The sequence below is a fragment of the Seriola aureovittata genome, chromosome 19, assembly GCF_021018895.1.
Source record: "Seriola aureovittata isolate HTS-2021-v1 ecotype China chromosome 19, ASM2101889v1, whole genome shotgun sequence".
NCBI lineage: Eukaryota > Metazoa > Chordata > Actinopteri > Carangiformes > Carangidae > Seriola > Seriola aureovittata.
This window is the reverse complement of record NC_079382.1, coordinates 12,813,657-12,840,016: the sequence shown is the minus strand read 5'-3', so window position 1 is coordinate 12,840,016 and position 26,360 is coordinate 12,813,657. Positions and strand designations below refer to the sequence as shown.

General features: G+C 40.6%; 2 protein-coding genes across 2 annotated transcripts in view; one reads left to right on the top strand and one right to left on the bottom strand.

Moving 5' to 3' along the window:
* mettl24 (methyltransferase like 24) overlaps positions 1-10,371 on the top strand; it is a 33,194-nt gene extending 22,823 nt beyond the window's left edge. Inside the window, exons 4-5 of the mRNA XM_056405611.1 lie at positions 4,262-4,487; positions 9,203-10,371. Of these exons, the coding sequence (XP_056261586.1) occupies positions 4,262-4,487; positions 9,203-9,520 (544 nt within the window). The 3' untranslated portion in view covers positions 9,521-10,371. The remainder of the gene's footprint in view (positions 1-4,261; positions 4,488-9,202) is intronic.
* A 241-nt stretch (positions 10,372-10,612) lies between these two features.
* On the bottom strand, positions 10,613-26,246 carry cdc40 (cell division cycle 40 homolog (S. cerevisiae)). The gene is made up of 15 exons (XM_056405609.1): positions 26,028-26,246; positions 25,626-25,712; positions 24,887-25,016; positions 24,691-24,777; positions 24,444-24,583; positions 24,163-24,259; positions 23,506-23,645; positions 22,482-22,556; positions 22,015-22,060; positions 20,200-20,301; positions 18,611-18,726; positions 17,455-17,588; positions 14,028-14,104; positions 11,885-12,029; positions 10,613-11,181 (listed from the first exon to the last, which is right to left on the bottom strand). The coding sequence occupies exons 1-15, from the start codon at positions 26,217-26,219 to the stop codon at positions 11,004-11,006; spliced, it is 1,746 nt and encodes a 581-aa protein (XP_056261584.1). The 5' UTR covers positions 26,220-26,246; the 3' UTR covers positions 10,613-11,003.
* Between the last annotated feature and the right edge of the window lie 114 nt (positions 26,247-26,360).

Genomic DNA, 26,360 nt, shown 5'->3' with positions numbered 1-26,360 from the left:
CTGACTAAAAAAATAATGAAATCCTATGGAAAACAGAAACTCTACGAGCGACAAAAGAAAGCGCCAAGTGTAACAGTTAATCAAGTCAAAGTGCTTTCTGAAGTTCCAGTCCTCTAGATACGCCAAGTGATTCTCTCCTCCCCGTGCCCCCTTTTTGACCTAGATTCATGGTATGTATACACACACACACACACACACACACACACACACACACACACACACACACACACACACACACACACACACACACACACACACACACACACACACACATACATATAGACTTCTTGGTCATACGGTTGACTCTATGCCAGGTATTCTCAGCATCCTATTCTCAGGAGGGTTCTGCTTTGCTGTACAAGAGAATTACAAAAACCCTCGACTTCAGCCCACTGCTGCACATAAGACTGGCTTTAATAGAAATGTCAAATACTATTAAGTACACGTGTGTAGACTGTTGAACGCCATACATTACTGAGTATGTACACTTGTGTGATTTCACACGCTTGTGTGTGTGTGTGTATGTGTGTGTGTGTGTGTGTGTACAGTTGGTACATCTCATTTGCGTGCTGTTTAACGAGCCGTGGACGGATGTGCCTGGGCAGGATGAGCAGCTGTTCTCGGATTGGTCTGTCACATGGTGGTGGGGGTGGTGTAGTGGGGTGTGGGGGTGTTGCAGGATGTTTTTCCACATGAAAGTCCAATTATCTACACCCCCCCCACCACCACCACCACCTCCTACTCAAACTTCCATCTCTCATCCTCCTCCATCTTCCTCCTCTTATAGTTTCAGTTCGTCTTTTTGATCATGATTATTATTTTCTCCTCATTCACTCAAGCATATGAGCAATATGAGCATGTTGAGGATGAGTCATCCATTGCTATATAAAAAATTTTAAAAAAGCCCATATCCTGGCCAACTGAAGCAGGCTTGTGCATGCGCCCATCTGCTGTACTTTTACCATAAGCATGTGTGATGCTGTTACCACAGCAGCAATGTGAATATTGCTTCGCTGCCCAACCGCCCTTTCACCCTCTGTGCCTAAAGTGTAACTCTAAGTCAAATGAAGTTATTACCACTTTTCTTGTTCCTGCCACTCTGGCTGCTGTTCTGAACAATTCTATCGTGTGAAAGTTTGCCAAGCTTCTGTTCAGGGACTGATAACATTATCACCTTTAGTGTTAGAATTCCATTCTCTTTTTTTTCTCATTTTCTTTTGACCTTTTTTAAACAAGTAAATATGAAGCGAGAACCAAGTGAGAAAAAAACACAGGTGAAGACCCCCACCCCCCACCCCCTCTCTCCAAATGCACCCGCTGACATATGGCTCAGAAAAAGCAGAAAAAAAGGGTTGCCAGGGTAACAGAGAAATGTCCGCTTCATCTTGGTATGTTCAGCTGTTCAATGAGTATGATTTACAGACAGTAACTTAAGATTTTTAAATGAACGCCCCACAGATCACCATACATTACTATAGTTACTCTCTGGTATAATCAGTAAAGTGACCCCAAATCTTTACAAATGTACACTAGGAATCAGACGAGGAATATCTCATGTCTTCTAAATGAAGCGAGAAAACCCACATCATCGAGTCACTCCTTAAAACAAGGAGGAGACATTTATCTCTATTCCCTAAAAATAACCCTTTTAGCTATAATAAAAGACTAGTTCTAACTGGGTCTTGTAGCATTTATTTCTTTCATTGACAAAATGTGAGGTGATTTATGGCCGGCTTGTATGTTTGACTGAGAATGAAGTTACACCAGTTACATTTCATTTTATCTTAGAGCGTACCTCAGTCTGTGTCCTTGAAGTTGCACAAAAGTTATTGTGAGTGATCCTTTAGTAAAGGTATCTAAACATCCTGAACAGTACACATCTGCTGGGAAAGAGGCCTACTGTGCCTGCTGGCCCATTGGAACAGCTTACTGAGACACTTAATGCAAGTGAGCTACAATAAATGTTATTAATTGGCCTATGCCTCTCGCGTTTCCACAGGTAAAATGTCTGCCATGTCTGTAGGGGTCTGTCTTCTTTGTATCGTCTATGTTAAAAAAAAATAAAAATAAAAAAAAAGGAGAAAAGATTCCCTCAGCCAGCCAGAAAATGCTGAAAAGAGTTTTGCTCCTTGAGTTTGAAAGAGGTCCACTGGTGACTACTGTCCTTGCAGACTGCAGGCCATGTAGCGGTTGTTCAAATTTAGAGCTCTTATATGGGCTAAAGCGCAGCGGGGGAATTAAAAATACCTGCATTTCATCAATCATCAATCGTGCTATGCTAATGTGATGCAAAGTGTGAGATGGACGAGGCATAGGAGCATAGCAGAGGGAGAGAAACAGTCGTGCAGACAGAGGTAGTTTGAGAACACCATGGTATTTGAAGCAAAGGGGAATAAAAAAAAAGAAAAGAAAAGAAAAGATGCAGTGGCAAATACTGTATATATACGAGTAAAAAGGAAAAGAATCCGGAGGGGAAACAGACTGCCTGTCAGCGAATAGCTTCCCAGCCCACCCAGCGTTTGTTAAGCAGTCTCGCTTCCAAGCCTCACAACATCCAGACAGTCTGTTGACACAATAGTTCAGTGCAAGGACAGGCAGATTCTAGGATCTGTTTATCAGATTTACAATCTACTGTATGTTTGTGACCTATCACACACACAGGTTCACATCTGGTTGCCACGACACCTAGTCAACAGGGATCTCTTGGTAACCCTTATAACCCACATCATTTGAAGGAGAAGATTTTCCACTATGACACTCACATCTACATATCCATTCATCCAGCGTGTTACCCTTCCTGCACTCTGTAGTCTCATGAGAGAGGATATTACAGCTAGTAGAGATCCTTCTTTATCAGCATTGTCATCCAGAACAGCTTCTAATGCACTGTGACCCCCCTTTTGCCCCCCCCCCCCGCCGCTCTATGAGTAATCCCTGATCCCTGTCGTCTGTAAGTGTCACTGTAGTGATTCCCAGCCAAAAACACCTCACCAGAGAATGAGAAACTCTCAATGAAATATTTAGTGCCGTGAAAGGAGACGTCTAGTTGCATCTCAATCACTCCCATACACTTATCTCTCATCTCCCTGCAGGTGGTATGCTTTCGGGGACCCGGTGGCTCATCTGTTAAAGACGTGCACTGTGAAATGTACTCCCTCTGCCGCAATTACAGAATACAGCCGCAGCACAAACAAGACACAGGGGAGCGCAGAGACAGCGACCGAGAGAGGAAGAAAAGGAGAAAATCGCAGAATTAGAGGAGGGAGGGGTCGGATAAAGAGAGAACAGTCAGTGAGAGAGGGAGAGGCATGAAAGAGACAGAAATACAGGGGAATGTGTCTGTCTTCTTTCATTTACACACATCATATCTCAAAATGGAGACAAGGGCCACTAGAAAGAGGAAAGGTAGAGGAGGAGAACAAAAGAGAGAAACATTAAACAAAAGAGACTAGAGAGAAACAGAAACAAGACGTATCTCCCGGCCAAAAGGCTTTTTTTTTTTTTTTTTTTTTATGGATTATTGATTTTTTTTTGGCTTTCAAGTGAAAAGGTCATGTCTGGATCGCAAAGTGACTGTAAGATGTTTGATATGTCACTTGTCTGTAACATTTTATTCCTAGAATCCTCTCTATTGCGTTTGACATTTGTGACAACTGCTGCTGATGTTGTTTCATGTCACAAAGAAGACCTTTGGGACTTGGCTTGAAAGTTTTCTCTCTATTTTAAAAACACATGGCAGTTTTAAACTTTTTAGCTCAGTGCACTTTAGAATAAAACAGTATAACTCTTCATCCTGTTCTGTGCTTGTAAGCAGTTGCCCTCAGTGCCATCAAATGACAGCATGATGGGACTCCCATTCCTATTCAGTCAAATGCAGCAGATCTCATTTGTAGCTGTACCAAGTTATAAAGCTAAATTTATTGGGTATTGTTTGAACTATTGGTGGTAGTAGTAGTACAAACCATTCTCACAGTCTATGGACTGTCGGTCGGTCAGTCAACCACTTTGATCCAGACTCAATAACTAAACTATGGTACATACAGTGGATGAATGTTCATGACATTGGTAACCCCCTGACTTTTCCTCTAACCCACCACGACGTTGACATTTTTTTTTTCTTGTGAGTGAAACATGTCATTAGCTACTCGATGTTTCAGTTTTCGCTACTCTATATATACTATGTCCATATTTTGGCTAGTACCAATAAAAGTATTGAGGGTCAATAACCAACCTGATTATCTTGTCCTGTGTGGGCTTGCAGGTTGGGGGTGGATGACCGGTCCCTGGAGCGTTTCCTCGCCCGGTCAGGGTGTGAGGTCCACTGCTTCGATCCCAGCTTGAAGCAGCCTCACCTGCAGCAGGCTGAAATGTGGCTCCACCGGCTCTCTGTGGACTGGAGGGATCCAAGCCCCGCCATCGTCGCCCAGCGTCAGTATGCCAACACCAAGAAACTGGCCACCATCCTGAACGACTTTGGACACAGACAGGTGAGAATTAATGTTGTGAATCTATGAATAAATCATAGGTTCTGTCATAAATGTAAAACCACATGGAACTATATGAAAGTGATTTTTTTTTTTTTTCTCACTGTGTCAGCTTCACTTTATAAGCTACATGCAAACACAGGCCCTGTCCTGCGCATCCCAACATAACACAGCTCATTATGATTCATTCCTCTCAGACTCCAGGTGAACAAACTCCCATATATAATGTTGTTTTTCCTCCTCTAAATATTATCATGCTGAATGCTCTTGGAAGCCCCCCAGGGTTTGTGGTCCAGCTCATCAGATATGGATCTGCATATAAGATGAATCATATGCGCGCACACACCAAGCCCACTGATAGCATGCATACTAATACACACCAGTTACAGAATCAGTGAACATACCTGTTCAGGAACAAACTGAATGATAATTCAAGGTCAAAGAAGTCTGGCTTCTCTTACATAGTAATCGCATCACAGCTGAGAGGGAGACGAGCTCTCTTCTTATCGCTTCCTCATGAGAGGGAAACTTATACACACAGCCCATGTGTAGTTTTTCTAAGTGATTAAAGTATCCTGCAGATTTTTATTATGTTTTTTTTTTATTTTTATTTTTTTAGAAAAAATAGACAAGGAAAAAATGTTTTGTGTAAATTCTGTTGTTGCGTAAAGACCTTCAGATATTTTCCACCACAATCTGAAACAGTTTTTTTTTTAATGTTGTTAACGAAGGGGCTGTTTGCTGAACTTTGTCCCTCCCTTGGTTTATTCTGTATGACAAGTTAGCCTTTTATATTTACTTATTATTTACCTATTATATATATTTGTAGATATGAAGATGTTGTCAGTAAGACGTGAACAAATAAACGTTGACATATGCATATGTACGTGACGGTGGGTTTGTTTATCATGCTGTTTTATAGGTGACAGCACTCACCTGTTTTAAATGCAGAGCCACACACGCATCCTTGTAATGGTGTTTTAATGTGAGTACACAATGTGCCGGAGGAGCAAGCAGAAGCAGCAGCAGCAGCAGCAGCAGCAGGACTGTTTCTTCTCGAAGGCTCTCGCCCAGACTCTTTGACGAGAAAGGCAGCAGTCATGAAACAGAGTGATCAGAAAGGTCGAAATGTGCATTTGTGCAGCATTTCTTATCTGTGTTGGTTAAAATAACAACACCGATGACTCATTGACTGAGCGGGGCTCCGTGGTGACCAGCTGAGACAGCAGACACTGTCACCACAGGGACAAATGTCAGTGGCAGGAAGTCACATCTCATTTATTGAAAGGGACTGCATATTGATCACGTCGGTAACTGGACAGTGGAACAGTATCAGCACTGTTCAGGCGTACTTCCATACTGAATCAAACTAGGTATTGCCATATTATAAATCATAGAAAAAAAAGCACAATATACAGCACAACATGCGTTTTGTCTCTGAGAGGGCGACATCCTCTAGATAGGATCCCCCCTGTGTGTATCACAGCAGTAAAACAGTGCGACAATCATGGATTCTTGATTGTTTTTTTTTAATCTTTATTATGTGATAAACTGTCTGGAAAAATAACACTGAATTCACAGGTGAAGATGGCTCCTATTGTGTGTCTCTGTCAAGATGCCTTCGGGGAGGCTCCGTCTCGATGCCGAAGCAGTTGCTGAAGAGCTTCTAACAGCACAGAATCAGCAAACCTCTCAGATGTAATTAAATATCTTTAATTGTGATCAGCTCTCGAGTGGCAGGCTGACTAATTAAAGAACATAAAACATAATAAAGATTAGGTAAGCTGTGATGCTTGGATCTCGGGTGTGCAAAAACAGTTGAGCGGTTCAGATAAGACGGGTCATTTGGAACAAAGGGAAAACATAAATAAAAGTCTTGTTAATAGCTTGGATTTGCCCACCGTGGAAATAAACACTTTCCAGGCCACTTACCAAACCAAAGTGTAAACTTCCATTTAAAGTTATTTCCTCAAATCAGCAGACTTGTTTGTTTACAAAGACTCAGACAACTTCTCATCAAAAGCATCTCTAAATTAAAATTTGTCCCAATGTGCTGCCTAATCCTAGAAACTGCTTCACAGAAATAATTACCAAGTATATTTTGATCACACTCTGCATGAGTCACTGGGAGGGGAAGAAATATTTGCTTATTGGTTATAAAAAATAAATAAATAAATAAATAAAAACTGTTTGCATAAATCTCTCATAAATTTTTCAGCAGTGGAAGGCAGGGATTTTTTTGTAGAGTGCAAAGTCATTTTACAAGAAATATTCTATAGAGGCCATACAGAGAGATCAGCTCTGTTATTGTAGAGTGCATTTTGGTTTGTGATTGTTTTGAGTTCTTACAGAATTTTAACAAGACACTTACAATGACGGTCATCTCTTTGCAGTTATACTTTTGATTTTTGGACTGCATAAGGAAGATGCTGGCGCTCAGGAAGGTTGAACAGGTTTGCTAGTGCAGTTCAAGATTCATAATGAGCTTAAACTGAAGACAAGTTGCTTGAAAATTTGTTCAACATCTTAGGAAATGGGCATATTTGTCTTCTTGCCAAGCGTTAGATGATAAGATCGATTCTGCTCTCACGGCTGTGTGATAAATATGTAGCTGAGTTTAGCATAAAGACGGAAACAGTGGGGAAATATAACCTGGAACTGGGCAAAGGTTTACCAATTACAACCTTAAATCCTGTTTGTTTAATTCATACAAAAAACAAAATCTGCAGCATTGCAGGAGGGTCTGTGCCGGTCTGTTTCTTCACTCTCCTCCTGGAGTCACCGCTGGTCACCTGACATTATACGGTACCTACTATACAAAGGCACAAAAGTAAAGGGAGGATTCTTTTAAAAAAAATAATGCCAGGAATAGTTTTTATTCATCAATTAATTTCATTCAATGTGCAGTAAACAGAAAAAACCTAAATCAAATCAGTATTTCCTGTGACCTCCCTTTGCCTTTAAACAGCACTAGTTCTCCTCAGTACTCGTACACACAGTTTCTGAAGCCTCTTACCGGGTTGCTTGTTTTCCGAGCATCTGGAGAACTTAACACTTCCTCTGTGGATGCAGGGTGTCTCAATGTCTTTTATCTCTTCATGTTCTCCCAGACTGACTCTGTGATGTTGCGATCTGGGCTCTGTGGGGGCCAGACCATCTGTTGCAGCACTCAATGTTCCTCTGGTCCCTGAGGATGGTTCTTTATGACTGTGGCTGTATGTTTGGGGTTGTTGTCATGCTGCAGAAAGAAATCAGGGAGCCATCAAACGCCACCCTGATGGGATTGCAGGATGGATAATACTCATCAGTCAAACATCTAACATGCCAAAAGCTTTTATTCGGTGCTGTATTTCGCCCAAATTACTTTTGTTTTTGACATGAAATATATGTAATAACTTTGCTATCCAACCACAAGGAAACTTATCATACCTCGATTCCTTCCAGCATAGTTAAGGATCACTTAGCGTGGCTAACTCTGCACAGCAGTGTAGCAAAAGTCATCTTTCCAAAGCCCCAACACCATATGGACTTCGCTGAGACCAGACAGGAGTCTTGCCAGGGCTTGTAACTCCTCCTGCAGAGAGAGTTGATATTGGCAGCATTGAATCAGGGACCACAGAGACAGAAAGGCAATTTAGATCAAGTACACTGAAAAATGAACAGACTTTACATCATTAAGACAGATTGAAGCTGTATGAGCCGCTTACTCCTGACAATTGCAGACAAACACAGTATGATGCTCGCATATTCTCAGACAAACGCATTCTCTCTTAGAAAACCAAGTAAATACATCACCTCCTTTTGACACCGCATCATTTTCCATTAGGATGTTTCCTTCCAATTAAAGAACACATCTCCGCTTGTGGGAGTTTTGGGACCCATGGGGAGGACAGAGGACAGCATTTGGACTTCTTCTCCACAGATAAGAGTTTTCTGAGAGTTTCTGAGAATTGCTAAGTTCCACTAATGAGGCCTGGGAATTCCGTAGCACCACCAAAGGCATCAGTTGGAGAGGAATTTCATGGCCACTTTAATATCTATGCTGTCATGGCGCCAGATGATGTTCTCGGTTGAGTTGTGGAACATTTTCCACAAAAAACACAGAACTATGAATTTCCTTTAGCTAGTATCTCAAAGGATTAATGAAATAATCCTCGACAATACCCTGGGCCTCTTTCTGATAAATCCTGTAATCTGAATCTCTCCTCAGGTTTTATCACGACTAATTTAGCGGCTACATGATGTACTAGCTGAGAAAATGCTGAGACTTTGCCGAGAGTAGACGGTATAAAATAGCTGTCGCCAATGAGGCTTTTAAACACATAAAGGTCAGACAATGCACATCTTTAGCAACCCAGTAGAGTCAAGACTAATCCTCAAGATCCCGAGGATGTGCATTAAACTTTGGGCATGCATGAGTCTCCTTACATGAATATAACCTAAGGGTGCGATTAACATTCATCTTACGAAGCGTTTCCTCTCTGCTCCAACACAGCAAGGCTCGTCAGTCTGCTCTCTCGCTCAATCCATCATCGACATCACTAAAGCAAGAACAAAGGCCAAGTTTCACTTACTCCTTTTCATCTTTTAATAGCTTTTGCGTTCAATAATTCCACACAGTTAGTGTCATTTCAGCGCTATGAGAGAACTCATTTATTACCTGTAGAGGGGGAAAAAAAAAAACGACATCTAAAGTGATTTATTTTTTTCTGTTGTAGGTGGATGTACTGAAGGCAGATATGGAGAGCGCAGAGTGGAAGATTCTGGAGAATCTGCTTCTGGAGGGAGTTCTGGACTCAGTGGGTCAGCTGCTGTTGGAGCTTCACCTGCACTGGGCGGGTTTTGAGGTGGCCGGCGATGACCCGTCCGTGGTGCGGTACTGGTTCAGCCTGCTCAAGGAGCTGGAACGCAACAACTTCCGCCTCTTCCACGTGCAAAACGATCCAGCCAAACCGCACCTCTTCCTGCATAAGAATGTCCTCAATGCCAGCAGTGCATACACCTTGAGCTGGGTGAACACACAGTGGAAGCCTTGAGGGATACCAGACAGGTGTAGCCAAAAACTAGAACTTGGCAGGGTCGGCATCTGAATTGAAATGCGCAAGTTTGTGTAGCATGAAATTTTCAGAGTGAGCACATATTCTTGCTACAGCACGACTGTTCTCCAACAGACTGTTCTTATCTGGTTTGACCTTTTTGTAAAGCTAAAATCCCTGCTCCTACTTATCGTCCTGCTCTCCCTCTCCTGGCCTGTAATGACCTCAGTCGTGTAGAGGGGCAGAGTAATTGCCTCCAGAGGCTCTCTGTGTTCTACCTCATAGAGACTGTGTTGTTGGCTGCAGGTCAGCCTCTGAGTCACACTCACCCATGTCATCATGGTCCTGTCTGAACTTGGCTCACAGCCAGACGCTCCTGCCTGGTATCAGACAACTTAAGTCTACACAGAACCAGAGACTGCAGCTACTCAAAATAGTACATGAATTTAAGGAAATGGATATACGTTGTCAAAGGGGTTGAGGTAGATGAAAAGAGACGAGATCTGTGGAAGATGATAACTGTCTGGACGAATAGGCGCTTCCCTGCAGTTGAACCTAGTATGACCGTTAAAAAAACACAAAACGCAACAATGATATGAAGAACTGCACTGTAATGTCTCTAGACTTGTACACAGTGTGTTGATGGATATTTGAATGAGCATGAGTGGGCGAAAATGAGCGAAAAAGACATAAAGGAAAGATGAGAAAGAGAACTCATTATTATTATTATTATTTTGCATATTGCAGTTCCCTGTGTTATAATAGAAAACTATTCAGATCTACACAAAGAAGCATTTTGTGTAACTGTCAGGTCTTTTTATCCTCCCTTGTTCATCTGGTGTTCAATTGGCATTACTTCATTATCGGCGATGCACCAGATAATCATCAACAAATTTCATCTCCAAATATAGCAAGAGGCCAAAAACATTTTTGAAAAACATTAAAAAAAAATTATCAAACTATTCTCATTTGCCAAATCTTTTGATGAAGTTTAATAAAGCAAGGAAACGAGAAAGAATGGTCTGGGGTTTCTCTTCATGATTTTGTGCAGAATTATGATTGGTAGAAACACTTTTTCCAAGGAAACAATGCTTCATTTTACAGAATGTTTATTTCCACAAAGGGATGGTCAGACAATTGAAAACAAAGAATTTTTAGCAAGAATTACAGAAGTATATACTACACAGGACACTGCCAATTAAGATAACAAAACATTTATTTAAAAAAACGCCAATGTACCCCTCTAATACGCCTTTTGCAGTAGAAACTATTTTTAAAGTATGCTTGTGTTCTTTGTACAGATATTACACGAGTTAATATTTAGAGCTCATGCCGGGATACAAAAATACACTGCTACAATAAGACTGGATACCAGTCCTGTGGCTTTCACTTAAAAATGTTCACAAAATCCACGGGACAAACAGTTTTGCCCATCATTTCCAAAATCCCAACCCCTGTCCCCAAAGACGCACCCGAGCACTTTCTAGTCCCAGAGTTTGATTTGTCCATCCCATCCGCAGGTGATGACCTTGGAGGTTTCGTGTGGATGCCACAGGGCACTGATGCAAACCTTGTCATGAGCCTTGATCCGGTGGTAAAGCTTGGTGGTCTTCCAATCCCAAATGTTCAGCTTTCCATCTGCATCACCTGACACCACATAGCTGGTAGAAATGAGAGATGGAGAGGGGGGCGGGGGCGAGGATGGAAAGATTAGCACTTTGCTGAAAATTATTTCTGTCTCCACTTCACCTGCCAAAAAGTGGGAGTCTCTGAATTTTTGGTATTTAGTCTAGCCGGGAGTTGCTGTGTTGCCATGGATACTGAAAGGAAGTGAGGGCACCTGTTCACAGACGTGGGTGGTGGTGGGTGAGAAGAGGGGAGAAAACAGGTCTTAATGGGTGTTTTGGCTAAAATTAGGCTGTTGGACTGCCCTAGTTAGCTCTCCTTGTGGAGCTTACACAGTAGATAATATGAAGAGGCTGTTTTCGAGCACAGATAAATGTATAAGGTCACCTTTTTGAGCCTTTTTTTAACCACTCTTTCCTGTTTTTTTTTTTCATTTACTAGAATAAAATTATTCTTACATTTTGTTCTCATTTGCATGCTTACGCTATTTCTTTCTGCTTCTCATTCATTTTTTTTTCTTTTTTCCTTTCTCTACAACTTATCAAAAACAGGAATTTAATCTCTTCTGACCTGTTTTTATTTTTCTGGCTGGTTTACATTCCTCGGTGCCAAACAACTCAGCATTTACTAATCAACATTTATAAACTATTAATGAGCTGTAAGAAGCTCAGAGTCTGGCTTCTGTCACACTAATATAAACTCTTCATCAGAAAATGGAGTAACAAAGTAAAGGTTTACCTCATGTCTGGGGAGAAGTCCACTTGACACGCATAGCCAGCCACCATGTGGCCCTTGAAGACCTTCTTCTTGTTCAGTCTGAAGCGGTTTTGGGCTCCAAAGATAAGAATCTGGTTGTCCATGGACTGGCATGCTAGCCATTTACCTGGGGTGCGAAACAGGCAAGCCGTATTATAGCAGACTGCTACACAATACTGATGTTGTACCGTAAAACAAAATGCTTACAAATGAGCAAGAAAAAAATGATTATATTAAAGTATCGCGGTATCAGAAGTGTTCAACACATCTAAGCTTTAAAAGGTTGTCACAGCAAGTTTTAAAGTGTGTATTAACTTGCTAGTTTGTCTCATTAGCATGATTCTGTACAGCCAAATGTTTAACAAGCAGCCACTAGTATCTTTGATGCGGCTTCATGATGCTGCCTGCCCGTGTTAGTGTGCTCAAACCTTGCCAGTGTAACCACTCTGATCTAGTGGCACATCAAGTAGAGTGAAATATTTTTAATGACAGGTACATTGTAATTGGTGGAAATATGCAGGGCAATTTAGTGAAAAATGAAGAGAGGTTTTTCATCAGTCACTGCTCCGTGGAGATCTACTTTACAGAGCGTTTCAGCTCCTGACAACACTGCGGTCTTGAAGTCACTACACAGTGATAAGAGGCAACGCTTCAGTGTCAAAGCATTACACGACTCAGTGCACTTCTTGAAAGGAAACATGATAGAAATTATTAATGTGGTACGAGAAAGAGCTCGAGTGTTGGTGTGTGTGTGTGTGTCTGTCTCCTTTTCTTACATCCTCCATCATAAAACATAAATGAAAAAGACACTATTGTCCACAAAACATCTGATGCGATAGATTCAGGAGAATGACAACAGCTTGACCAATTTTGCCAGGGGACTAAGGCTCTGTCGGTTTTGCAAAGATGGTAAGAGGAGAGAGGCTGTGGATGTGGTGCCAGGGGTGGGGGTGGGGGGGTTGGTGCCATTTAGGCATTAGAGAAAACTGAATGGTTTCCCACTGAGAACACATTCATTATTCACATGCTGAGGAGAAACAAATCATGTTGGGACAAATAAGAACGCTGCCCAGAGGAAGAAAGAGAGTAGAGAGTACATAAAAGGGAGAATCAAAGTAGGTAGTGAGGGAAGGAACAGATGAGGACAGAGGAATTGAGTTTGATGGCAGTTGAAGCTGATTGGGTACAACAGGGAATTCCTGATTCAAACAGAAGCGTTACATTTGAAGAGGACGACCGTCTGTTAATTCTGTTATAAGCTGCGGCGCGTGCTGCTCACAAAGCTTGTCTACTGTGTCAGAAACTGGTTTCTTCACATCCCATTCATATCTGTGTACCGCTGTCATCTCCCACCGAGTCACGTGTCTGCAGAACACTCACAAAAAGGGATCTCCTGGTCACACATTTCTTTGTCCCTGTCTTGTTTGTAATTTTACGGCCCGCTACACGCTGGGCCGTGTCTTGGCTGGGTGAGGTCTCCATCTGGCAAACCCCAGGATGACGACAGGACTCGAAGGAGCTTTTTCATCTTTGGACAGAGCCAAGCAACCTGCTTTCCCCCTGCTTTGAGTCTTTATACTAAGCTAAGCAAACGTTACCGTCTCCCGTCTGTAGCTTCATGTTTACAGTAGAGGTATGACAGTATTTTTTTATCTTCTCATCGAACTCTTGGCAAGAAAGCAAATAAGTGTAATAAAATGTCAAACCATTCCTAAAACAAATTATTGTCTACATCACAGTTTTCCTGCTTAGTTTTACTTTAATATATTGCCCAATAATTATTAGCCTAATATCTGTGAGGACCCGAGTGCCTCTCTTCTTCTTCAGCATGGAAATTAATTAATACTGAAGGACAACCAAATGATTATTGTTCATCAATTGCATTTCCTCTCATCCCTCACTGATGCACACTGAAATCTCATTAATTGCAAGTTCGGGCACCACCTCATGTTAAAACAGTGCTCTCTCCATCTATCCATCCATCCATCCATCTATGTAGCTGAACTGAGCCTGTCTTTGTTTTTATTCTGCTGAGCAAGGGCCAACAACTTCAATCTGGTAATATAGGTTTATGCACTTAAGAGTCCCCTGTACTGTGTTCTTGTGCCATGATTTGACCACTCACCATTGGGAGAGAGTGTCACAGCTGGCATAGAGTGCATACTGGGCTCAGCAATGTACTTGAAGTCCACAGGGATGTCCCTGAAAAGAAAAAAAGCACAAAGCATTGTGAGTACATTTGAAGATGGGTTAAACACTGGATGAGAGCACAACCTGATCAAGAACTCCAAAAAGAAAACATTCACAACACTACAGTTTGTTTACCACTGCAGCTGCTTAAGCAATCTCAAAATTGCTTGTTACTAGAGAGAAAACAGCTGCGATGAAAAACCAGGCGCTATCACCATTAAAGCTACAGTATGTAAATAATTCCACGCAATCTGAAAGAAGCTTTTGATGCTGCACTGCCGACTGTACCGGCAACCAATTACTTATTAATCCTCTCTGTCTCTCTGCTTTGGGAGAGTGAGGAAACTTGGCTATTTGATCTTAAGTGGTCTGCAGAAGATCACTCAAATTTACAGTGTGCTGTTTATGTGTGTGTGTGTGTGTGTGTGTGTGTATGCCAGGATAACAGCATACCAATTTCCATTTTTTTTTCTCTACTGACCTCTGGAACTTGTTGCAAACTAAGTGCATGCGTCTTTCTGCCTTACTCTGTGTGTAATGAGTGCTAATAAGCAATAGCCCTCAACTCATCTTGCTATCTGCTTAAACCAAGGCCATGTCTCTGTCTCTATCTGTGATGAGTAACAGTTGGAGCAAAGTGACTGCACCGTGTTTGCACACACACGAGACCAAAAATGGTCTTCGAAGAACTAAAGACAATAGTAAAATGAGAAATGAGATTCCACGTACACATAAAACACTCTTGAATTCACATGTGCGCACACACAGTCAGAGATTAAAGGGGCCCCGGGGTTTGTCGGAGCCAATGTCTGCACACAAGCCAAGCTAAACTCTGAAGAGATAACAAGACCATCAGATCTCTTCTTCTGAGCTCCAGAAATAACCAGTGTGAATGTTTTGTTGTCTGGAGAGCAATGGGAGGGGAAGAAAAGAAAAACAATCTATACACAAGAGATACTCATTAATATTAGATGGTCTTTCACGTCAATCAAGCTCAGGGACAATGATCTACAACAGCATTTTTGTATATTTTGAATATAATCTTTAGTTTGTCAGGCATAATATCTGTAGTGAGATTTATGTTAATTTTTGCAATCAGACTGAGAAGGAAATGAAACAGACCAACACTGGTTTTTGTTTGGAAGTGATGTGAAAAAAGGATTTCACAAAATGTAATAACTATTGACAACCCAATAAATGAACTTTTTTTTTTCTTTCAAATATTTGACACAACGCTGCTTTGGAACAGTAAATGTTTAGATAATGCCCGATTCAATTTGGGTTGCAGGAGGATTTTCTTCAAGGGTATTTTGAAAGAAGATTCATTTCAAACAGCTTTCCAGATTGCCTTTTATTAGACTATAAACTAAAACCATGTTGAAAATAAATTAGGAATATCAAGTCTTTGGATGACAGCAGTTCACTTTCCATACTGTGTGACTCCAACAATGTCCTTCACTAGTCTGTGCCCTGCATTTTTTCATCTTTCTCAATCCATCATCATCCAAAATGACCCTCCAAGCCCAGCGTTTCATCGCTCTCCGAGTGATGCCTTTATGATCAAGCGCTAATTCCCCTCGCTGGCACAGAATGGCACATTTCATATTGATTGTAATCCTCCTCCAACGCATAGAGCGACTATGCCCTAGCTGATGACAAACCTTTGCTGCAGATAAAGTAGTCTCCCCAGAAAAATCGTGAATATGTGTGTAAGAACGAGGATAGAATTCGAATCATGTGTGGGCGTTTGCGCTGTGATGTCAATGACTTGTAGATTTGCTGCCTCACAATCTTTTCTAACCATCCGGCGCCCCCCCCACCCTGCCCATCTCTGCCAGCCTCCGCTTCTATTCTGGAGATATGAGACTGTTCTGGTAAATTCAGCCTAATGCTGATATGTAACAGCTCTCACAAGGGGTGTTAGCTTGAAGAGGAAGGAGGGAGGCAAGAGCCAAGAGCCAGGTGGTGTCTGTGGGAGAAAGAGGGACCGTAAAGCCCCTCTTTAGCCCGACATACCACTCGCCAGCTCGCTCCCACGCTGCACTAAAAAAGCCTGTGGGAGCCCCCCTCCCAAACAAGTGTAGAAAGTAGACTCTTGGGATATCTTTCTTTTGCCCTACGCTATTCTGCCGACATTTTATTATCTCTTTCAACTCTGAGTTGGCAGTTAATCACCATTTCTCATACTCTGGAGGAAAAAAAAAAAAAAAGAGCTGGGAAGTTCTGACAAGGGAACAAAAAAATACACAAATGGTCACCCTTGAATAAGAAGTACCCTGTCTTCCTTTATCAGTTGGTCTTTAAATATCTATCATCTCTGAGCAACAAATACCAGAATATGTTTATCACGACAGCAACACTGGCTAAGCTGTTCTTGTTGAGTCTCTCTTGATTGGCCACTGAGAGCACAGACTTCAGTAAGATATGCGATGACGATTTCTAAAAATAAATAAGCTTATAAAAAACACGTGATTTTGTCGACAAGACAAGAAAAAGAGAAGAGAAAAAGAAAAAAAGAAGACAGGAATGGTGATTTTAAAAATGAAAATTAATTTTGAACTTCATCTGACCTGCCAGTCATCCAAGTCTTTCCAAATAATATATTTTGTGGAACAATTTCAAATGCTTATTTATTAAAATATACAACTGGCAACAGAGACCAGGATTAGATGGGTTATTGCTGGAGCGTTGTCAGAGAACAATGTTAACTCCAGGGTAAAAAAAAAAAAAAACAGACTTCCAGAGTAACAGATGCATGTAAAGCAGGCAAACTGTGGCAGAGGCTATGACTCAGCACATTAGCAGCACAGCTGGGTGAACTGTCCAAGACAGGGTTGTCTGAAGGATTGTTGACATCTAGTCTTCTTATTAACGACTAATGAAAGGAGCAGTGCAAGACTGTGAATTCTTCAGGAAACAGTCCAGGACAGAAACTATAGTTTGTGTATTTTAAATCTTTGTCCACAGTTTTCTTTTTACACAGACGAGACAAAACACAAAGACACTTGATGTCAGCAAGATGCACCTTAATGAGGCTGTTAAATAGTAAAATGGTCTCTGCAACAGCCTGGCAACCACATAACTAAATGCCCTGCTGTAATTCTTTTAGCTGTCTTTTTAATTTGTCTCATTATTTTTTATCCTTTATTTATCAAGTGTTGAATGACTGAACATCATCATGTTCTTAATTTCTCTGAGCTGCTGCCCAGTGCAACCAGTCTTTCATTATTAACCACTTGGTAATGGGGAGTGGGATTATATGCCTTGCTCAGAGGCGGAGCAACAAACACTACGAGGTAGCACAGCAAAATTCCAAACACTCCTTCAAGTATTTAAGGCTGATTTAACTAATCTGTACTCACCACTCCCAAACTCGAAGACTCTTGTCATCTGATGTGCTGACAAACCGACGATTCTCATCAACAAAGGTGATGGTGTTGACGGCTCCCAGGTGACGGTCGTACTCCTGAACCACCTCACCCGTCCTGATGTCCCACTGTCAGAGCGGCAGGAGGTGAAAAATAAAAACAGGGAGACAGAGGGGAGGTAAACACAACTGGTTTCACGGCACAGTCTCTTGTGGAGTGATGATTACCAAGATAAATGCAACTTCTCTTACTGTCGCGAAAAAACGAAATTAGAAATTCATGTCATGGGGCTGTGGGAGACTGGAGTGAAATGACTAACTGCAGCAGTGTGATGACAGCTATTCACTATAAAATGGGTCTCAGTCTTGAACATGAATGTTTTTAGAACAGTTTTCTCACATTAAAATGTAAAGGAAATACAACCACATAAAACTGGTCCCCGGGCAATAAACAAATATGACTCATTTCTGTCCAAACAGATTTTAAATCCAATTCTACTTATGCTCTTTTTTTCCCCAAACTCTTACCCCTCGGCTGCTTACAAGAACAGCCATCTGTTCTCAAAACCCAGAACAGAGCCGCATGATTTTATACTAACCCTGATTATTGAGCCAGATATTATGATAATGACTATGGTTTGGATATACGGACATATCTTCAATTAAAGCTGGACTGAAAGTACAATGAAATAAAAATAAACTGTTGCATCTTTGTTAATCCCATTGTGGAAAATAAAATCATATTCCCAATTCAGTAAACAGCTTTAACAGCTTGTTACTGCCACATTGATCCAAACTTTCCTCTCCTCATCAGTTCAGGGCTACTAGTTCTGAAAACTGTCTACTTGAATTTTCAACTTTTATCACAGATTGTTCTCTTCTCGTCGCCTCTTTTCCACCCTAATGCTGTCTGTGATTGATGACTTGCTCTAGTCCTGTCAGCCTGTGAAACTCTTGTCATGCACACACACACAACTACACACACAATAGTGCTTGACAGTTGAGAAGGGAGTGTATTTCATGCTGCTGTGGGCACAGGGGCTATACACAGAAATTCATGAGTGCATCTGCTTGGTCAACTGGGGAAATACATGCAGGTGATGGTGGGAGCTGAATTGAATTGCTCGCAGTGCAGCATATGCCAACTTTACCTGAACAATCTTCTTATCCGACATGCCGGCCACAAAAAGGTTCTGTTTGTCCTCGTCTGGGTTGAACTTGACGCAGTACGGTACCTTCCTGTTGGTGAAGCGGGAGATACACTGGCCTGTTGAGGGAGGAAAATTGAAAGTAAGAGCTCCAGAATAATCCAAAGTGGCTTTTCAGAAAGGTAACTCAAGCTGTTTAAATTTTAAGGGCAGTCTGCAACTTTCAGTGCTGTACGCTCTGTCCCTGCAGGCAGCAACGGCTTAGCCATAACACACGAAATTCAGTGTTTCTTTGTGTTCATTCAGCAGAGATGAATCACCATGGGACTGATGGTACCACCGCTGCTACAGTTGAGAGACCAGGAAATTAAAATGACTGCAACATCAAGAGGCTCTTAAGTTTAGAATGAAGGCTTTTCATTAAACATCATTTGTGTTACATCCAGTGCTCAAACTGCAACTGGGACAAATCTGGAATAAAAATACTAAAATGACCCCCTACGCATCATTGCTGTACAGCTACAGGAAAAAGCAGCAACAAATACACAACAACTGATAGGAAAAGTAAAGAACCCTTTTCGTTTAACAATCTGTGTAGGGAATTAACTCTTGGTTAACAGAAGTATTTGGATGATATGGCTACAAAGGGGATCCTGTTATCAACAAGTGGGGGATTTAACTCTTTTCTGCCCTCTGCTGGATTGGCACTCCTAAGTTGAGAGGGGTGAATGTAAAAATGGATGAGCACATGGGAAAGATAACAGGGAGATCACTTGTAATTTGATTTTATTTATAGACCTTAACTGCCTGTATGAAGCAAGACAACAAATTAAATTCAAAAATTCAATACTATCATAGAAACAGGAAAAACATGAAAACCCATGAGAGAATTTGTCTCCAATACACATACAGCATTTTTAAATAAAGGGTTTTGTATGTTTCTTCTCAATATGTCTTTATCAGGTCTGCAAGATCAGAAGATCATAGTTTGTATTATTGTGGAATTTTGTGACTTCATTCTATTTTGGGGACTCATGTTACACTGACACTCTATGTCAACAGAATACTGGATTTCTACAAATACAACCATCCATAGGCAAGGCCTGTAACTAACAATTATGTTCATTCATAATCAATCTACTGATTTTTTCTGATTAATCAATTAATCGTTTATTCCATAAAAATGTGATTAATGGCCATCACGATTTCCTAAAGCCATAGGTGACATCTTGAATTTTCTTATTTTATCTGAACAACAGTTCACAATCCAAAAAATATTCTTCTTATTATCACTAAAGACAAAGAAAACCTGACCTGGAAAGTATGTGTGCTGTTAAACAGTGCAGATAAAGGGCAAATGAGCAAACTGCTGTTTTTCACAATTATCTGATGGCTTCTGAGATCAATGTTATTAAATATTTTTGGCCTGCATGTTAACACCACCCCAAAATACACAATCTAAAAGTACCGCTGAGATAGGCAAAAGAGAGAGATATCCATGTCTTGCTTAATTCATTTTTGAAGAATCATAACAAGCGGCTTTGTCAACGGCAGGAAAGAGTTGTAGAGTTGAAGACAGTGGCACAGCATACCTGTCTCAGAGTCCCAGAGTTTAAGGTAGCGATCATAGGCAGCGCTGAGGAACTGGGTCCCAGTGTTGTTGAAGCAAATGTCTCGTACTGCTTTGCTGTGGCCTAACACACAGAGAAGAAGAATTCACACATATTACAAAAAAACAAATATGTGCAAAAAAAAAAAAAAAAAAAATCACTTTATACATTCCCCAGTCTTGCTGCCAAGTCTCCCCCAGCTGCCTTTCCTTTGACACCCAGTTCATTTGAGGAATGTGAAATCTAGTTAAGGGAAATAGGGGATGTTGCGGAAGAAAGATGAAGTGGGCTGTGGGACACGAGGGATTGAAATCTTTAAATGAGCTTGGAGGAGAAAGAATCATGTTCCATCTGTCTTTTCAATCGTTCTCCACCTTATTCTCTTCCTAATCCCAATCTATGCAGCCCTTTGGCTTTTTCTCATACAGCGTAGGAGATTTGAGGTCCCAGTGGGCTCGGTGCGTGCAGATGCCTCCCTTGTTAAAGCTGGCTTTTATCAGGGTTACACTGTTTCCACGGCGATAACAGAGCCCACTGAGGCTAAGTGTCTGCCTGTTCGCTTGCTCTAACCCTGCTTGCTGGCAGACCAAAGGCAACGCCGCCGCTGCAGAAAGCCTTGATGGTGTGTGTGTGTGTGTTTATGCAAGAACACACAACTACACAAACTATTGAAAGCAGGGCACCCTTCATGAAATATACCCTTTGTCTCAGATGGCATCCAAACATGAAAATACACATAAAGATATGCATACTCATTCATTCATTCCCACCACCCCCAACATATTAACTATTCCCTGCTTTTTTGTGATTCTGACAAGCAATAGTAAATTAAAAGACAATTGTGTGCAAATTCCTGTTAAAATGTAGGTTTTATTTAAAGATAACATTCAGTGCCATAAATTAAGTAGAAGAGAAATGAAAAGAAAAACTGATATAAACAAAAGGTTTAGTTTCTAAAGATCTCAAGGTCATCCAAATACTTAAGAAAATAAAGAAGTAAAATATAGTGCCTTGGGATAAAAAATAAAAAAATAAGAACAAAAAGAAAACAGAATCGTTTATGATGCTGTTATAAAAACATGAACATACCAGATAACAGATGATCAAACTGAAAGCACTGCAGCGACAACAAAATGAAAACCTTGTATGTTCTCTACAACATAGCCCTGCACTTTTAACACTGCTCTGATGAAAAAAATTATTATCATCATCATCATCTACACCTCTGCTGCTTCTCCTACTCACAACCCCCCCAGCCAGTTGCTCTGTCAGTTTATTCACTCCTAAACTGTGTTCTCTCTTCCTGTATCCCCACTCCTCCCTGCGTCTTGTGCTCTTCCTTGCCCCTTGTTCCCCCTCAGCCCCTGGGCTGCTCAATTATGGATATACTGTGAAGGAGCTGACAAGCAGAACCACAGCTGCAAACAATCTCTATTCTGACAGTGTACTGTCTCCTGGAAGTGTGTAAGAGTGACCTGCATGCATTAGCCTAAACATCCCAGACTCTAAAAATCCCCACACTTTTTGTTAATGGTCAGCAGACGTGTCATTAGTGTTCCAGTAATGCTGAGCTCACAGTCTGTCACTGCTGTGTATTTCCCAAAAGGCAGGTTGCATTTAACCTCCAGCATATTTCATGTCAGCATGTTTGCTGATGATCCATTATTGTATATAAGAGATTATACTTTGGTGATGAATTTCACAATATCATGATACCGTTTTGTGGAGTGGATTGTCAACATTTATTACAATTTAAGATATAATTTTCGACTGGAGATGTTTAATGGGATTACTTACCAATAAATGTTCGTAGACACCTCCTTTCGCCGTACACTTCCCACAGCTGTGGAGAGGAGATAAAACGACAAGTGAAAATACATTTGCCGCAGCACAACTTTAAATTCAGCTAGCAGAATTCTTATTTGAACCAAAGCTTTGCATTTAGTCTTGACCACCACACTAAGTGCAAGCTAGCCAATCAAACCAACCTTGTTTACAACCCCCTTGGTATCAACATATTTTGTTTGTCGTGTTTTACATTACATCAGTATGACCCTAGAGGTTAGCTTTGAATCTTCTCAAAAACAGTCAAAAAGCAATATGATAAAACTTCAAAACTCACAGCTGACATTGTTACCAGTCATCTTATTCCACTACCATAAAATTATTAAACTACATCTTACAAAAAGAAAGAACAAATGTGTGTACATCCATTCCTAAGTTTCTGTAAAGTTTTTTCATGGCACCTCTTTGTGAGTATTTACCTTGATCTTACAGTCCATGGAGCAGGAAAGCAGTAGATGTCCAGAGCTTGGAAATAGACGGATAGCACTGACACCCTGGAAAATAAAGTGATTAATTTAACCATATTAGACTCTTTATCATGAGACACTTAAGTTATTATTTTATTGTAGTGTTATATTTATTGTAGACTAAAAGGAGTTAAAAGGCAAAAGATGTACTACATCTAAATTTTCCACATATAAAATACTGTGTATGTTTAAGCTGCTGACATTGTTTGGACATGGCCTATTAAAGCAGTTTTAGGGGGAGACATCAGTTTAGCCATTATGTAACCAGGGCAGAAAGAGTGTGTGTGCAGATCACAATGCCTCTGTAACAGTTACAGAAATTATGATGACTCTCTTCAAGTTACCAAGCTTTCTTCAAAATATGGCAGAAAACTTTGGTGACACCGTATGGGCCAACCCCATCTATTATCTCGACATCAGCACTTCCACACGCTTATTATCTTTTCAAACCTCTTTGTATTTCAAATTAGACTGTGAAGGCTGTAACTTGCTGCACAAAGTGGAAAGGAGCCAATTTAAAACTTGAGTGATTTCTCTCTCCCTGAAGCACGCTGGCAGATCTGAAGCTTGAATCAGATCTTTCTTGGAATAACCCAGTGTTTGCCTTTACATTTGAATTATAAAGATGGTGTTTTGAATGAGACAGAATAATCTCGAATATGTCAGGAGCAAGCGGCTCGTATACTATGTTATCATTTTATTCAAAGGTACCCAGGAGGTTTTTACTGACTGCCTCAGAAAATCTTACAAGGACTGCATAATGGAATTTTCTCTCTATGTATACAGAGATTCCTATGTGACACAGCTCTCATTTTGCATATCAGAATTATTTTTAAACAACACTGCAGTACTAGAACTTATCATCAGCAAGGCCTGTGCAGAGAATACTTACAGCTGCAAGATTTCTTAACTGGTGAGATAAAGGGATATTCACATATAGTAAGACTATAAAAGAACTATTTCCCTTCCCACTGACCTTGGTGTGTCCAGACCAGACATGAATCTGTTTCTTTGGCAGGTAACACTTGTCCGGAACCTCCGCAGAACGCAGGTTGATGCCAACATCCTGTGGGACGTGGAGGTATGACCTGCCCTGGTAATCATACATGTCTTTAACTGTGGAAGAACAAACAGAGGCAAAATAGCATGTGAAAAACTCCTGGAGCATCTGTATACATGTTTTTAGAAGGAGCCAAGGCTGTCAGAGGCCATTAGCAAAAGTTTCTTATGGACTTAAATCCTTGACCAGCAGGGACCAACCACTCTGCGCGCCTCAAAGACTATATCATACTCAAAGACTATATCATAACTGAGACGTCAACAAGAATTCCTTTAAAATGCTGAGAAAATGCCAATTACACGACAAATCAGCAAACCTATGCTGAGGAAGATCTTGTGATATTATTAAAAGCTCGAGAGGCAACTAATGGACCTCATGGTGAGATGGTTTTTTCACAACTGCTGTTGCCAAGGTCAGCAGTGAACTTTCATTCTCTGTTTACCCTAAACTCAAAATAGAAAATCTAATTTCAAATTTCAAATAAATAGTTTAAATACTTGATCATTTCACTTTCAGCAATTTTCATTTGCTATTCAAATTAATTCAGAAATTAAATTAGAGAAGCCACAGTACCATGGAGGATGGTCTTCTCCTCTCCTGGAGCCTCTTCCTCATTCCTTCCCTTCTTCTGTCTCTTGGCCATGATTTCATCCAGTTCCTTCTGCTCTTCCTGTAAAGTAGTTACCAAAACACTTATCTTCTTGGATACAGCTATAAAGACAGACAAAGGCTCAGAAAATTGAAGTGAGTTTACTCTCAAATGTATTCCCTGGAGTTAATGGATTAACTTAATCATGTGAGGAAGTGACAATCTCAACAATATCCTATATCATATATAGAAACAAAAACATTACCTCTGATGGTTTGGCCATATCTTTCTCATCTATATATTTCGCCCATGGTCCAAGGAAGTTGTCAATCTCTCCAGCATCTCCACCTTTAATCTTTTTCCTTTTCTCTGACTTCTTATGTCCACTCTCAAACACAGTTAACCCTTACGGAAGAGCCAGAAGAGATTATAATTCAGACTTTCCTTAAAACAATATTTAATTCTACATATAGTTAGATTTGTTCATTCAGGAATAAATTGTTGATTATTACCTTTATTTTTCTCAGCCTCATCTACTGCACCAATGTAGCCACTAGTGGACACATGGTGTGTGTCAACAGAGGGATCTAAAGCATAACCTGTTAGCAGAGTGGAGAGAGTTTTAAAAAAAAGTCATTAAAATTCTAACAGGGTGCATATATTGAGCACATCAACCAAACCCATGACAGGGGTCAGAGATGGGCTTACCGTAGGTGGAGAATGTCCTCCTTTGCTGTTCAAACATAAAGTCGTTGACATGAGCAGGTTCTGCATAGCCAGACAACATGTTCCTAGGGGCAGCCATCTGCTGGCTTTTAAATGGGTTCACTGGGCCAAACTAGGAGAGAACAATAAAAAATCATTAACAGTACTAACCTTTTACGGACCCTCACAATTCACAACACGACATTCTGATTCATGTAATAGTAATGAGATGATAGATAAATAGATAAATAAATACATAGATAGATAGAGCACTTTATCACACCCAATCAGAAATTGTGGCAGTACAGCAGCAGAAACAATAAATCATGAAACAAACCAATCAGTCACACCAGTCATAATTAACACCTAACAAACACAACAACAATCACTCTAACTCACGTAGCAGTATTTACATCAGAGCTGGTTGATGTGGACATAAAATATATTACCAAATCTTTCAGCAAACACCTCAGTAATGCAAATATGATGACACATGAGGATGTCACATCATCAACACACAAATGTTTAATATTGAGATGTTCATTAGTTAATAAGGGTGTGATGGCCCAGGAACTAAAGTAATTCAGTATTTAATTTAGCTCAGCCATATGATTCATGGAAGCCTTCAAGACATGTAGGATGCATAAACATATTAAAATGAACAAAATGCCGCTTTTAATCTAGAATCATTACAGTATCTCTCATACTTATTAAATGATTAAGATCAAAGTCACAACATTACCTCTGGTGCAAACATGGTTTCAAATGTCGGGTTGTAAGTGACTTCTTTCAGCGAAGGGTCCAGGTGTGTGCCAGTCTCCACGGACTCCTAACATGAAGATGTACAAATCAGAGTTTTGTAGTATGAAAATAAAGGAAAACATATCGCTGATGTTTTTCTAAATGATTAGCAAACTGTTCTTTAGCATAGGTCCAGATTAACATACAGCATCTTTCCACTCGACGCTCAATGTGTAGCACGACTTTCATTTTATCAACCATTCTTGACGCTGCATAATAAATCATTTTGCGTTCTTTATTGAAACGGCGGTCTTCTTAGAACATTTAAGCACAGTGCGACCAACAGTATGTTAACTATCTAACTATAACGTTAAGCTAACGGTAGCTAGCTAGGTTAGCTTACCTTAACGGCGACCTCGGGAGCAGAATTGAGAACAGCCAAAGACATCGTGTGTCCAGACTGAAGAGGTTTGAGGTGAGCCGTGGCGTCCGGTCCCACCTGGTCCACTTTCTCGGCACCAGTATTAGATTCCGACTCATTTTCTGAATCAGAATCGCTTCCGTACGAAACGAGGGAACTTATGGCGGCAGACATGTTGAATGTTGTGAATTGGACGGAAGCAGGAGGGCGGGACTTCCGTTATTGTAAACAAATAAAATAAATAAAATATTAAAATAATGATCAGCCTTCATTATTTGGACGATAATAGAACGTTACTCACTCAAGGCATGATAA

Coding starts and splice junctions, on each gene's coding strand:
- cdc40 (XM_056405609.1), bottom strand. CDS start 26,219: ATGTCTGCCGCCATAAGTTCCCTCGTTTCGTACGGAAGCGATTCTGAT. Junction 18,727..20,199: donor ACTCTGGGACTCTGAGACAG/GTATGCTGTGCC, acceptor CTCCCTCAACAG/GCCAGTGTATCTCCCGCTTC. Junction 12,030..14,027: donor TGTGACACTCTCTCCCAATG/GTGAGTGGTCAA, acceptor TTCGCACCCCAG/GTAAATGGCTAGCATGCCAG.